Source organism: Castor canadensis, chromosome 10, assembly GCF_047511655.1.
Source record: "Castor canadensis chromosome 10, mCasCan1.hap1v2, whole genome shotgun sequence".
NCBI classification, from domain to species: Eukaryota; Metazoa; Chordata; class Mammalia; order Rodentia; family Castoridae; genus Castor; species Castor canadensis.
The window spans coordinates 63,772,554-63,786,716 of NC_133395.1; the positions used below are offsets into that span (position 1 = coordinate 63,772,554).

Sequence of the window (14,163 nt, forward strand, 5' to 3'; positions counted from 1 at the left end):
TACAGATATTTTTGTGGACACAGGCATTCATTCCTCTTAGGTAAATACCTGGAAGGGAAAATTTCACTTCTGGGTCACAAGGTAGATGCATTTCAAATTTTACCAGAACAGAACAAATTTCTCAACAATTCTCCAAAGCTCATTTTTCAACTCTCTGTTTTCTATTCCTATCAGTAAGGGTGCACTTTCAGGTGCTCCAAATTTTAGCACCATTTGGCTTTCCAGTGGGTGTGACCTTGCACTGTGGTTTTAATTTGCATTCCCCTGGTGGACAATGATGCATATATTATCCATTCATGCATCTTCTTCTGTGGAAAGTCTGTACAAGTTTTTTGCCCATTTAAAAAAATTGGCTTGTTGATATTTATCACTGTTCAGAATAGCCAAGCTATGGAAACAACCCAGATGCCCTACGACTGATGAATGGATTAAGAAAAAAAAAAAAAATATATATATATATATATATAACCAATGTACAATACCAGCCTGTTCAGAATTGTAACAATGAATCTCCCAAGTACAATGAATATATCATAATAAAAATGAAAAAATTGGACTGTTCATCTCTTATTGTTAATGTATATGAATTCTAAGCATACTTGGATATGTGAGCTATGTATATATTATATTTTTCTTAGTCTATGGGTTTGTATTCATTTTCTTTAGTAAACAGAAATTTTTAACTTTGTTAAATATATTAGTTTGCTTGACCATCATAATTAGCTATCACAGACTGGGGGTTTAACTGACTAAAATTTATTTTCTCACAGTTCTGGAGGCTGAAGTCTGAGTCAAGGTGTGGGCAAATTTGGTGTCTCCTGAGGTCCCTCTCTGCAGCCTGAAAATGACCACCTTTCTTCTCTGTCCTCCCATGACATTTCCACTGTGTGGGGACATCCCTAATATTTCTTTATGTGTCCTAATACCCTCTTCTTATAAGGACGTCAGTCAGATTGGAGTAGGATTCATCCTTAAGGTCTCATTTTAACTTAGTCAACTCTTTGAAGGCCCTATCTCTAAACACAGTCCATCTTCTCAGGTACTGAGGTCTAGGACTTTGACACACGAATTTTGGGGGGACACAAATTTGTCCATAACAATAAAGTGTTTCATTTCATCCTTTCCTATTTAGTGCTTCTGTGCACTAAGAAATCCTTGTTTATGGCAAAGACATGAACCATACAGAATCATTTTCTTCAAGAAGGCTGCTTTCCCTACTGAATTGATGTGGTGGTGCCTTGGGTATAAATCAATTGAGCTTAGATGTGTAGAATGTGTAGTCTGTCAGGACTCTCTCTATGGCTTCAGTGATCTGTTTGTCTGTCCCTCTTCCAATTCCACTCTACATTAGAATAAGTTTTGAAATTTGGTAATACAAACCCTCCAATTTTGGCATTTTTAAGACTGAGCTATTATGGATTCTTTACATTTCCATATACATTTTTAGAATCAACTTGTAAATATTTTCAAAGAAAAGGCTTTTGACTGGTATTCTGCTAAATGTACACATTAATTTAGTGAGTTTTCAGTCATGAATATGGCTTATCTCTTCATTTAATTAGGTCATCTTTATTTTTCTGTAAGAAATATTTTGTAATTTTCAGCAAAGAGGCTATGTATACCCTTTGTTAGGTTTGTTTTTAGGAATCTAAATAGTTTAACTCTTTTCATTTCATTTTCTAATTTTCTCTCCTTAGTATATAGAAATTCAATTAATTTTTGTGTGTTGTCCTTTTATCTTGTGACTTTGCTAAACTCATTTATTAGAGCTTGCTGTTTTCTGTAGATTATCTATGATCTAGAGGCACTATTATTTGGTGTGTGAACAATGATAGTATTACTTCTTCCTTTCCAGTCTTTGGTTCTTATACTTATTTTCCTGGCCTTATTATAAGCAGTGGGTAGGGCTTTGAGGTGATTGTTGGTTTTTTTTTAGCTCACTTGGAGTTTACTAAGCTCATTAATATGTGAGCTGATATCCTTCATCAGTGTTGGAAATTCTCAACCATTGTCTCTTCAAATATTTCATCTGACCCATTCTTATTCTATTCTAGGACTCTAGCTCCGTATCTGGGAGTTCATTTGATGCAAAGGTCTAGAATATTCTGGTTCATTTTTTCTTCACTGATTTCTTCTTTGTCTTTCAGTTTGGATAATTTCTGTTTCTCTGTTTTCAAATTCCCTGATCTTTTCCTCTATCAACCCCAGTCTCCACTGAACCCATAAAATGAATTCTTTCCCTCTGATTTCTGATATGATTGTTTATCTCCATTCAATGTATACATAGATAGATTAATAGATATAAATAGATGAGGTATGTGTTTATTTCCTGCTTATTCACATGTGTTTTCCCCTTTAATAGTAAATCATACAAACATTTATTGTAAAGACTCTGCCTGATAGTTCTAACATCTATGTCAACTCTTGACCTGCTTTTCTTAACTATTTCTTCTAGTGGCTGTATGTCGCATTACTATTTTCTTGTTTCTTCTTGCACCATGTATTTGAGATTTTTAAATTGTATGCATCATGTGAGAATACAGTAGAGGCCAAAGTAGATAATATTTACCCCTCAGAAAAGGTCATACCCTTTCTTTTGTGAGCCTGCTAGAGTGGAGACAAAGTGCAATTATTCTATAAATGAGTTGACCCTGGGATTTTTCCACTGATATTGCCAGATTCTATGCAGACTTTATTAAAATATTTTAAAACTGGATCAGGACTTTTACTCCATCCAGACTGGGAATCTGAGTACCAGCAAGGCTCTGAGCACCTCCTGATGCTCTACCACTAAGCCAACAATGTTCTGACTTGTGGGAGATCGCTCTCTCTGCAACATACCCTATGGAATCTCTGGAGTCTCTCTGTTCTTCAGTCCCATCCTGGCTCTCTGCACCCAGAGAGATTTCTCTCTGCCATTGCTCCTTGCCCCAGACCTTGAAGGGTCATTGCCATGTACTTGGTAAAGGCAAAGAATGCCTCGCAAGAGTTTCTCTTAGTTCTCTAACACTAGCTCTCATAAGACACTGCTTTGCATTTGAAGAGGACCCCTTACACCTCAAGGACTGGAGTTCCCAGCTCTCCTCCTGTGGCTCTAGCCTTTGACAAAATAACCCCATGCATTCAGTGAAATCATATAAGAAAGAAGTGTGGATATGTACAAACTCTGGCTGGGGCTCTTTGTGATTCTAACCTATGGAGCTAAGGTCAAGGACTCTAATCTATCATTCTAACTCCTGTATGATCAGGCATGAGTGTAATTATGGCTGCCTCCTCTTTGAAAAGAAGTGTCACTTTCTGGAATTTACTGCAGTTATTTTCTTTGCTCTCTGATGGGATTTTTTTAAATGCTAGAATAGAAACAACATCTTTGGCAACTTTCTATATCATAACTAGACCTTCTTGTATTTATATTAGATTTTTTTCTCCTTAAATAAGATTATAAATTCTTCTAGGAAAAGGACCTGTCGATATATCTCTGAATCCTTCAACACACCTACTAATACATCTCATGCATATGAGGACCTCATTGTGTATATTAAATGTGTATTAGAGAATGTATGAATAAAAGAAGAGAAGATCTCAATGCATAGTATAGAAATAGTGGTGCAGTTCTCTAAAGAGAGAAAATGTTTATAGTCTTTCTTCTACCTCCTTGATATGCTATTTCTGGTGGCCATTTCATGATGCTCCTAACAGTGTTCCTGTTCTTATCTTAGAATTGCTAATATCCCTAATATTGTTTGGTTTTGGTTTTGGTGAATCCACCTTGAGAGTTTCCAGGAATTCACCATTTTATTTCATTCCTGTTGGTGAAGCATTATTTTCATTTGTTGCTACTCTCCTCCCCCCACACTTTCCTTTTTTCTATTGACACAAGTTTATATTTTCAACTATTTTTTTTGTCAGTGGCTTATATTAGTGCCCTTTAGTGGAAGAACTGCTCTTACCTGACCTTCTTATCTCTACTCCCTCATTACCTCCCATCCTAATTTTAATTTATGCATCAGAGTTTTTATTCAACAGATGCATATTATGGGCTTCCAATGAGTCACATTTTGTGGACATTTTGTTTTGGGATGGCCTAAGGCCAGCTTTTACTTAGAAGACTCTAGGGACACTGTAGGCAGAACCTGCGCTGTTTCTCAGCCTCCAAATCACTGTAGTGTGGGGGAGTAGAGCATATTTTCAGAACCATCTGAAAAGAAGTAATAATTTGGAAAAATAATTTTCCATGTTATAATTGTTCCATTGACTATTCAGCTCATCTTGGATTTTTTACTGGCATGAGCAGGGCAGGAATCTAGATGTTAAAAGGCAGAGAGCCATGGCTCTAAGCCATCTCAGAGGGATTAGGATCTGCTGAACTGGCAGAAAAGAACATGTAATTCTCATCTCTAAAACTGTCCAACTTTTATCATGTGAGTAAACTTCCCTACTAGGAAGAGTAGCTTCCGGAGAGAAAGGCAAGCAGATGTCTTGCTAACGGCTGCATGGTGGAAGGAAAGCCGTTCTGAATATCTTATGGCACTGTGGTGCCTGGGCTGCTGACTGGAGGCAACTTCACACCTCAGCCTGAGCTCCGAACTGTCAGACAGCATGTTGGATATGTAATTTCCCCCAACAGGAAAAGTTGGCCGGCTGTTCAGTAAACCTGAGCCACCTGTTGAAATGCCTCAACCAAAAAGCAGGAATTATAAATGAGCTGGCTCTCGAGATGGATTGAGCCTTGCTAGGTAAATAAAGAGACATGGTCAGCACCATCCTAAGTTACAGACAAAGGAAAGTTGCAGTGAATCATGGGAAAATTCTCATCACAACCTCCTCTAAAATTTGAGAGAAATTGAGACTATAACACCCTTACAAACATTTCTTTTCCTTAGAACATAAAAGCTTTGGAGAAGTTACCCATTTTAAATTCTGCAACATACCCACTAGCTGCCTAAGCAAACTAGAATTCCATTTTGGGAGCTGGTGAAGTAGCTCAAGTGGTAGAGCACCTGCCTAGCAAGCACAAAGTCCTGAGTTAAAACCAAACCACCCCCCAAAAAATAGAATTCCACTTTTGCTTGTAAGATGTTTGGTATTAAGCAAAGCACTCAGTTGTTCTCTACCTGGATGGGTTCTCCAGTGACAGGATTCATCACTTCCTTTGCAGAAATTCTCATCCCCAAGGCAAAGTTAGCCACTCTTTGAGCATGGCTTTCGATAGGCACTGGCACACCACCTACCACCATGTAAGCATCACCTATTGTTTCCACCTGTTAGGGGAAAAAAGGTATTCAGAGGGTTTCCTTAATGCCCTACACATCCCATTAAATATGCCTAGTATTTTTCATATATTGACACAAGAACCGTATTAAAAATACATGAAGAGCGTGTGGAGAAGGTGAGAAGGAACATGGCTCTTTCTTGAGTTGCTGTGGATGGAACCCAGGGTCTCATGCATACTAGGCAAATGCTCTACCACTAAGCTACATCCCCAGCTTCCTTTTTGTTTTTGGTAGATACAAATCCCAGAGAAGATGAAGCTCCTGGGTAGTCATATGATGCTGTGTGTTAAGTGATACCTTATTTGGATGAGACTTCTTGCTGAATTTAGGAGCAAAAGACTCCCCCAAAGAGCACCAAAGCATGATATTAGCACAGGGTATTGTAAAAAAGTTTCCTAAGAAGCTAAAATTCCAAGACTGGGGGTATGGTTTAAGAGGTAGAGCCCTTGCCTAGCATGTGGGATTCAATCCACAGTAAGGAAAAAACAAAATAAAACTAAGATTCCTAAAATACTTTCAATTCCCTCTTAGCTTTTCCTCTTCACCCTACTCCCATCCACACTCAATCCCAGACTAATGCAGATGGAGGCAAAGGAAGACTTAGAATCAAGTGTCTGCCAGGCCTGAGCCCTGAACCATGCCACACTGCACACACACTCACTTTGTAGACCTCATGCACACTGGTGAGTCTGTCAAACTTGGAGTACATTGAATTCAGCATATTCACTATCTGGATAGGTTCACAGGCAGCACAGATGTTAGTAAATGTCACCACATCACTAAAAAGGATTGTGCAGATTTCAAATTCTCCTGCAACAGAAATAGGTGTCGGTGATAGCCAAGGATACAGAATAATAATAAGACTATGAATTCTGGATTCAAGTGCTGTTTGAGGATAAAAGCTGCCTGTTCCTTAGGGAAGTGTAGCCAGATGTCACTTGCCAACTCACAAGTCACTCAACAGATCTCATGAGCACATCTACTGAGTTCCCACTGCAAATCAACCATCATGAGAAGAGAATCATGTCATATGAATGAGCAGTGAAGGCCCTGCTTCCAGTCTAGTGAAGAAGGTATAAGAGTAAGCAAGAGCTCTCAATGAGATGTGACAAGTGCTGCGGGTTGACAGAAATGGCCCCTAGAAAGTGGGCCAGGCAGAGCCTGAACTACAGGAGGTCCAAGGTCAGGCTGGAAGAAACTGGTCACCGTGATGTGGTGTGTCCCCTTGTATTTTTACAGGGGCATGGCTTAAATGTTCTCCTAACTCTGCCCCAGCATCTACTCTGGCTCCCACTAATGCTAATTTCCACATGACAGCCAAAAGTGCTGTCAAGTTTGATCCCCTCTCTTCTACTTTGAAACTTCCAATACTTCCACAACACTTGAAATCAAACCTCAAATCCTTACAATGGCCTACAAATGGCTGTTCCTGATGCCTCCTTGACCTCATGTCACAGCACTGTCCCTCTAGCTTACTCTACTCTGGCCACACTGGACACTTTGGGTTTTCCCCCAGCGTGTTAAGTGCCTACCACCTTAGGGCCTTTGCACCTGCCTATTTTCACTTCTGAAATATCCACAGGGCTCTGCCCCTGACAGAGTGTAACCAAGTTAGCAAGAACTTTCTTGCTAGCTCTTCTAAAATAAGAGTCCCTAAATTCTCCATCCACTTAGCCTGATTGCCTGCTTCCCACTTCACAAGACTTATGTGGCATGATATTTGTATGGAATTATTTATCTATTGTCTACCTCCTCCATTGGAATAATAAACTCCTCAAGGCAGGAGAGTATCTGTTTTGATCTCTGCTGCATCCCTAGCACCTGGCATGGTAGATGCTAAGTAAATATTTATTGATTAGGTAAATTGATGGCTCCTTGAACACAGCTGGGTGCCTTCTGTAGTATTTACACCTCTGGGAGTCATGTCTCCTTCATGTAACTTTCTCTTCCCTTTTGCTCCTGGCTTATCATTCTCTCTCCATATTCTTCTCACCATTCTGATCTTGTTTTGTATCTTTTATTGACTTTTCATCTTTCTTAAATATTAGGTGTCCCCCACTCTCTTCTCTTCTCACCTTGTATCTTCCAGATGATTGTATCCATCATTCATAGGGTCAATGATCAGCTGTCACCCAGAGGGTGGTAACTACTAGTTCCAATAACTTCATTCTAGAATGTTCCCTTGAGCTTTCCCATGATTCCTCCATGGTACATGGAGATTCCTATAGACATCTCAAACCCAACAATTCTACACTGACCTCATCATCCTCCCCTCAGGCCTGCACATTTTTCTGTTCCATCTTGGGAAGAGCATCATGTGTTTCACACTGTCTCTGACTTTCCCTGCCACATCAGGATGAAAGCCTCCTGGCTCTGCTTCATACTGCCTTATCTCTGTCCTTGATCCTCATGAAGCTGCACTCTGGTGACCTCTCAGCCTGCCTTCCTCTGCTGCAATCACTATACCACAGCCAAAATTGCTAAACCCAATTGTGTTATTTCCACTATAAGAAAAACAAACTTCAAAGAATCCCTAGTGCCTAGCAAACGAAACTCAATTTCCTTTTCTGTGATAATTCAGATCTATCACTATCTCCTGAGCCTCACCCCTCATCCTCAGCCTCCTTAGATACCACTTGTCCATGTACCGAACACTTGTCTGTGTTCTGGGGACAATGCATTGCCATTGTCTCAAAATTTATTTTCAAGTTGCCTCACCTTTGCTCTTGCTATGCTATTCTTCTGAAATGCTTTTTCCTTCTTTGATTGCTGGAATTCAACCTCAAGGCCCACCTCAACTACCATATACTTTCCTGAAGTGTGTTGCAGCCTCACCCTGCCCCTGGCTCTTTCTCTCCTGACACCTATTCATTATTAATGTTTTACATTAACACAACCCCTGGAAAGAATATGTAGTGGAGAGAATATGTATTTTAGAGTCAGATTTACCATGATTCAATTCTAGCTCACAAGCTGAGGTGAGTGTCAATGTGCAAAGCTATATATAAATGTTGAAATATTAAAGCCAGGCACGATGGCTTATGCCTGTAATCCTAGCTAATTGGGAGGCAGAGATTGGGAGAATCCCAATATGAGGCCAGCTCAGGTAAACAGTTTGTGAGATCCCATCTCAAACAATGGCTGGGCACCATGGTATGCACCTGTCATCTCAGCTACATGGGAAAGCCCAAGTAGAAAGATGTGGGGAGCAGATTATGAAAAGCCTATGAGAACATGACATAAGCATAGCTGTGCCGAATAATCTACAGACTGAGTTTGGCATGGCCCCAGCCGCAGCAGAGGATGAAGGCAAAATGCAGCACAGTTGATTTCCCTGAGTTGTTTACATTCAGAGAAGTAGAGAGCAAGTTTCTCTTGTTACAATGTCACACCCCTCCCCAAGAACTGTTGCTCCACCTCCTTGTTTACCATTGTATATAAAAGACTCTGAAGAAGGATGGGGTTTTGGATTGGTGGGCTGCTTGTGAGAATGACGCTGTTGCTGCTGCTGCTGGCTGTTGTGTGTCTGCAAGTCTGAGGACCAAGATTTTAAGAGAGATTAAAGGGAACATAGGACAGTGCAAGTCTAAGGAAAGAGACTTTAAAGAATAGAAAAGAAGCAAGGTTTTAAAGAATAGTAAAGAAGTAAGGCCTTAAAGAATAGAGAAGAAAAGAAGAGAAGTAAAAGAAGTAACAAGGCTGTTGTGTGTCTCCATCTGAGCACCCAACACACCTGATCCCAACTTTGTGCATGTCTGTCTTCCATTGTTTGTCCTTTCTGCATCTCCAGTCACCCCCAGTTAGGTCAGTAAAACCAGAGCTCAAGAAAGCTCGCAACAGGCTGGCCTGGACATAGAGCAAGACTTTATCTCAAAAATAACCAACGCAAAAAGGGCTGACAGAGGGGCTTAAGTGGTAGAGCGCTTGCCAAAAGAAATGTTGAAAAATTAAATAAAATGGCATATGCGAAATATCTAGCACAGTTCCTGACAGAATAATTGCTCCTTAATGCACATTAATTTCCTTTCTTTCGCCTGGTCCCACACCATTATTCTGTATCTATCTACCAAACCCATAAGACCATGTCCTCCTTTGGGTCCCTTAGATCTGATATAGTCCCTGGCACTACATTTGCCAGTGTCTGTGAATGAATACACACCAGGAACAAACAGAAAGTGAGTTTAGAGTAAACATGGCATCCCTCCCTCCAAAATTAGCTAGCTCTTCCTCAGAAGCACCCAATGATTTAGCTAAGGTATGAGTATGTAAATTCCACTCATAGGGAAGGACCTTGATCTTGGTCACTGAGTCATGAAGCCAGTCCCAGGACACAGCCTGAACTCTCAATAACCTTATATATGCATATCATTAATAAGCAATCTCTATCGAATCCACATTCACTTCTCTATATATAGAAGAGAAACTGGAGATGCAGCAAACAGCCCAAGATGGCGCCACTTACAAGTGATGGAGCCAGAATTCAACCCCAGATCTGCCCAGGCTCAAAGTTCGTGTCCCTAATTAAGAGGACATATTGCCCTTTGCACAGAGGTCCCTGGGAAGGGATGCCTTACCTGCGGCCACCTTTTTGCCCTCCTTCAGCTGGTTGGCCACGTGTTCTGGCAGCATGGCATACAGCAAGGTCTCTGTCTTCTTCTTTTCAATGGCCAGGTGCTTGGAGAGGATGCGCAGCTCCTCCTTCTTCCTCTCCAGCTGGTTGGACAGCTCCATCTCTGCTAGCCGTTGCTGGTTGAGAAGGATGAGATCCCTGGTGGTGTCATGGGGGGCGATGTCTGACAGATGCATCTTGAGCTCCTCTAGCTCTTGCAGGCTGCGGAGCTTTGGAGAGCACATGAATATCATGCATCGCAGGGACTCCATCCAGATCATCTGGCCTTCTCATATGGAGGGAAATGCGACAATGTCACTAAGACAAGAGGAGATGAACCCACCAGAGAGGCAAGCATCCTCCAGGCAGCATGCCTTCTAGCTTGCTCCCTCCCTTTCAGTCAAGTGGTCAAGTGTGGTAAGACTTATTGGTGCTTTCTGCCTCCACTTACCCATCTGCCTCTCCCTCAGCAACAGCTGTCCCTGTGGCTGCTTTTCTGGCTTTCAGATGGCTTCCAAAGTGTCAGCTCCATACCAGTTTCTCAGTCTCCACCTGGCCCTTCTCTTTTTGATGGTGTTAACATAACCTTCCCTCCTGAACTTTCACTTCCTGGAGCTTTCTAACACTGTTTTCTCTTTGAAATTTCCCCTACTTCTTTGAATTTTTTCCTTTAGGATTTTTTTTTTAAATCCCATCCTTTAAATGTTGGCGTTCACTGGGGCTTTGTCTTAGTTATTTTCTTTTAGCATTTACACAACTGCATCCTACACTGTGCTGACAATGAGTTTGAATTTCCAGAGAAATCTTGCTTCCATATTCAAGACGTGTATTTCTTTAAGAATGTATGTCGAGTAGCTCATCATAAAACCAGCATTCATTTGTTGCAGAAAAGAAAAAAATGAAAACACTGATCACCTGTAATCGTATCACTGAGATAATGTTAATATTTGGAGTATAGCTTTGTATCACCAAAAAATGGGACTATCTGGCATATTTGTGAAATCTGAATTTTTCACTTAAAAATACGTAACAGTTATTCTTTGATAGAATTCAATGTAGATACACATCACAATTTTGCTGGCTATATTATTACACTGCATTTTTGCATAAAAAGGTAGCACTTATTACATTATGTCTAATTTATTTATAAATGACACTGCAATGAACACACTTGAGACATCTTTGTATATAATTGTGGCAGTTTTGTTAAAGGATATATTTTAAGACATAGAATTAGACAAAAAATATGCTCATGGTTAAGGCTTTTGATATATATTGTCAAATTGCTCTCTAGGATGATTATGACAATTTATACACAATTATTTATAGTAATTTTTCTTTGCTCCATATCTGGTATTTATTTGTGGGTGCCTGCCATTGAGCTCCCATCTCCTTTGAACATTTTTTTCATTAATTCTTTTATCACATAAGAATTTAGTCCCTACCATTAAGCCAAGTACACTGGTTCAGACATTGAGGGATTAGGCAGTGGCTCAAGTTGACAAAAACCCTTGCCCTCCCATGATTTCAAATCATGCATTTACTCAGTTAATCACACCTTCATTACCAGTTACTCAAGCAGGGACACTAGTAATTATTCTAACTATTCTCTCTTTCAACCTCCACATCCAGTCACCATGTCCTGCTTTCATTGTCTTGTGAATCTGTTCTGATTGCCATCCCAGTGCCACTTCCTGAATTCATTGTGCATCTTAAACTTCTCACCTGCTCCACAACAGTGGCCTCTACCTGGCTTGCCAGGCTCCATCATCTTTACACTTTGATTTATTCTTCACATGTGTCCAGAGCAGTCATTCTAAACCATTAATTTGATCCATGGAACCCCCTGAAAAATGTTTCCAACTGCTTGATAGAGTTCAAGTCCTCATCTTGCCAGCCTCATCTCTCACCAGTCCATTTTACAATTAACTTGGGCTCTCAGAACACATAATTTTTAATTTTCCTCTTGGATAGCTCTTCAGCTCTGCCTATATGTATGCCTCGCATACCTAATCACCAGACTAATAGAGAGAGCGATCAAAATGTGTCTCGCTTACACCATATACAAAAATTAGCTTGAAATGAATGGAAGACATAAGAGCTAAAACTATAACTCTCATAGAAAAAAACAGAAAAATGACATTGGATATGCAATAATTTCTTGGTTATGATATCAAAAGCACAAACAGAAAGAAAAAAGAGATAAATTAGATGTCAAAATTTAAAACTGCTGTGTATCAATCAACAGAGTGAACAGGCAACCAACACAGAGAATGGAAAAAAACATTTGCAAACCATATATCTAGTAAGGGATTACTATCCAGAATATATAAAAAATTCTTACAATTTAACCATGCATATACATGTACACACACACATCCCACAGTTGAATAGACACTTCTCCAAAAATATGTATAAGTGGTCAATAAGCACATGAAAAGATGCTCAATAACATTAATCACCAGGAAAATACAAATCAAAGCCATGCACGGTCATGTGCACACATTGTGATAGCTGTTATTTTTTAAAGGAAAATAGTGAGTGTTCATGAGGATTAGAGAAACTGGCATTGCTTATGAAATTTCTGATGGGAATGAAAACTGCTCAGCAGTTATGAGAAACACATGGCATTTCTTCAGTAACTCAAAAGTAGAATTACCATATAATCTGGTAATTCCATTTCTGGATATGCTGAAAAGAATTGAAAGCAAAGACTCGAAGAGATATTTGCACACCCATGTTCACAGTAGTAATATTCACAATAGCCAAATGTTGGAAGTAACCCACATGCCCACCAGCAGATGAATGGATGAATAAGATGTATATACAAACAAGGAATATTACTGAGCTTTAAGAGGGAAAGAAATCCTCATATAGGGTACGACATGGATGAACCTCAAAGATCTTATGCTGAGTGAAATAAGCCAGTCACAAAGTCACAAAGTCATACCTAAACACTGTATGATTGCACTTATATGAAGCACTGACAGTAGTCAAAATTGCTGAGACAGAAAGTAGAATGGTGGTGGCCAGGAAATGGAGAAAAGAGGAATGGGGAGTTACTGTTTAATGGGCACAGAGTTTCAATTTGGCAAAGGCAGAAAAGTTTTGCAATGGATGGTGATGATGGTTATGAATGTACTTACTACCAATGATCTGTGCAACTTAAGTATGGTTCAAATGGTGAATTTTATGACATGTAAATTTTACTACATTTGAAGCAAAAGAAAATGTGTGCCCCTCTAGTAGGACAGATGATTCTGTTACAATGTAATGGACAGATATATTAATACATACCAATACTACCCAATGAATTCTGAAATTTTAACAATTACATAACTTATAGAGTTTTATAATTGTAGCTACATGTATATTACATGTAGATTAACTATAGTATATAGCGTTTTACTATGTTTGTGTGTATATGTATAGTCCATTTGTGTCTAAAACAAAAATGGTTCAGGAAATAAAACTTTTCGTTTACAGATCACGACAAGTAGAAGTGTCAAAAAAAAAACAGAACAGAAACACTGGTTCTCAGTGTACTCCCTGCTCCAAGCTTTTGCTTTGTTTTGTTTTTGGTAGTACTGAGGTTTGAACACAGGGCCTTGTGCTCGCCAGGCAGGGGCACACTTCAAGCCCTTTTTGCTTTCAAGTTATTTTTCAATAGGGTCTCACTTTTATGCCTGGATCAGCCCTTGTCCCAGTTTTTAGGAACCTGGGAAACCCTCTTCCCCTTTTGACTGATCTCCCATCAGGCAGGAAGCAAATGAAAAGCAGTGAGTTATTACCTTGGAGTTTGAGTGTGGGCTGACTTTTCCATGCTTCAGGCATCATTTCTTTTCGTGTCTTTAGAACAAATTGGCTGTTGATAAATTTGCAGATGCTGGAAATGTTGAAGGTAACTTGAGGATGAATGATGGAGAAATACTCGTCTAATTGAATCTTCTGGGTTTGGAGTCCTGGGACATACTTCTAAATTTTCACTCCAGCTTGCTTGACCCTCAGCTATGCACAGAAGACAGATATCAGACTGGTGAACAGAAAGCATCCTCACTATAAACTTCCATTTAGAAATACCACTTGGGCCATGCTTTGTGACTCACCAGGGAGGAAGGGGGGTCAGTAATGGAATAAACATCATGGAAGGAATCATTTTTTAGAAAATTAAATCTGCAACTAATAGTAACAGTACTTAGAAGCATATTCCTGACTAGCAAGAAAAACACATTAAAGCTTTGTAATCTCTCTTTCTCTCTCTTCTCTCTCTCTCTCTCTCTC

The 14,163-nt window shown here is 39.7% G+C and overlaps 1 protein-coding gene across 1 annotated transcript in view; it reads right to left on the reverse strand.

The window, feature by feature from the left end:
- LOC109681095 (guanylate cyclase soluble subunit beta-2-like) overlaps positions 1 to 14,163 on the reverse strand; it is a 50,102-nt gene that overhangs the window by 14,506 nt on the left and 21,433 nt on the right. Inside the window, 4 exon segments of the mRNA XM_020155664.2 lie at positions 5,115 to 5,261; positions 5,935 to 6,083; positions 9,848 to 10,168; positions 13,674 to 13,890. Coding sequence (XP_020011253.2) covers positions 5,115 to 5,261; positions 5,935 to 6,083; positions 9,848 to 10,168; positions 13,674 to 13,890 — 834 coding nt within the window.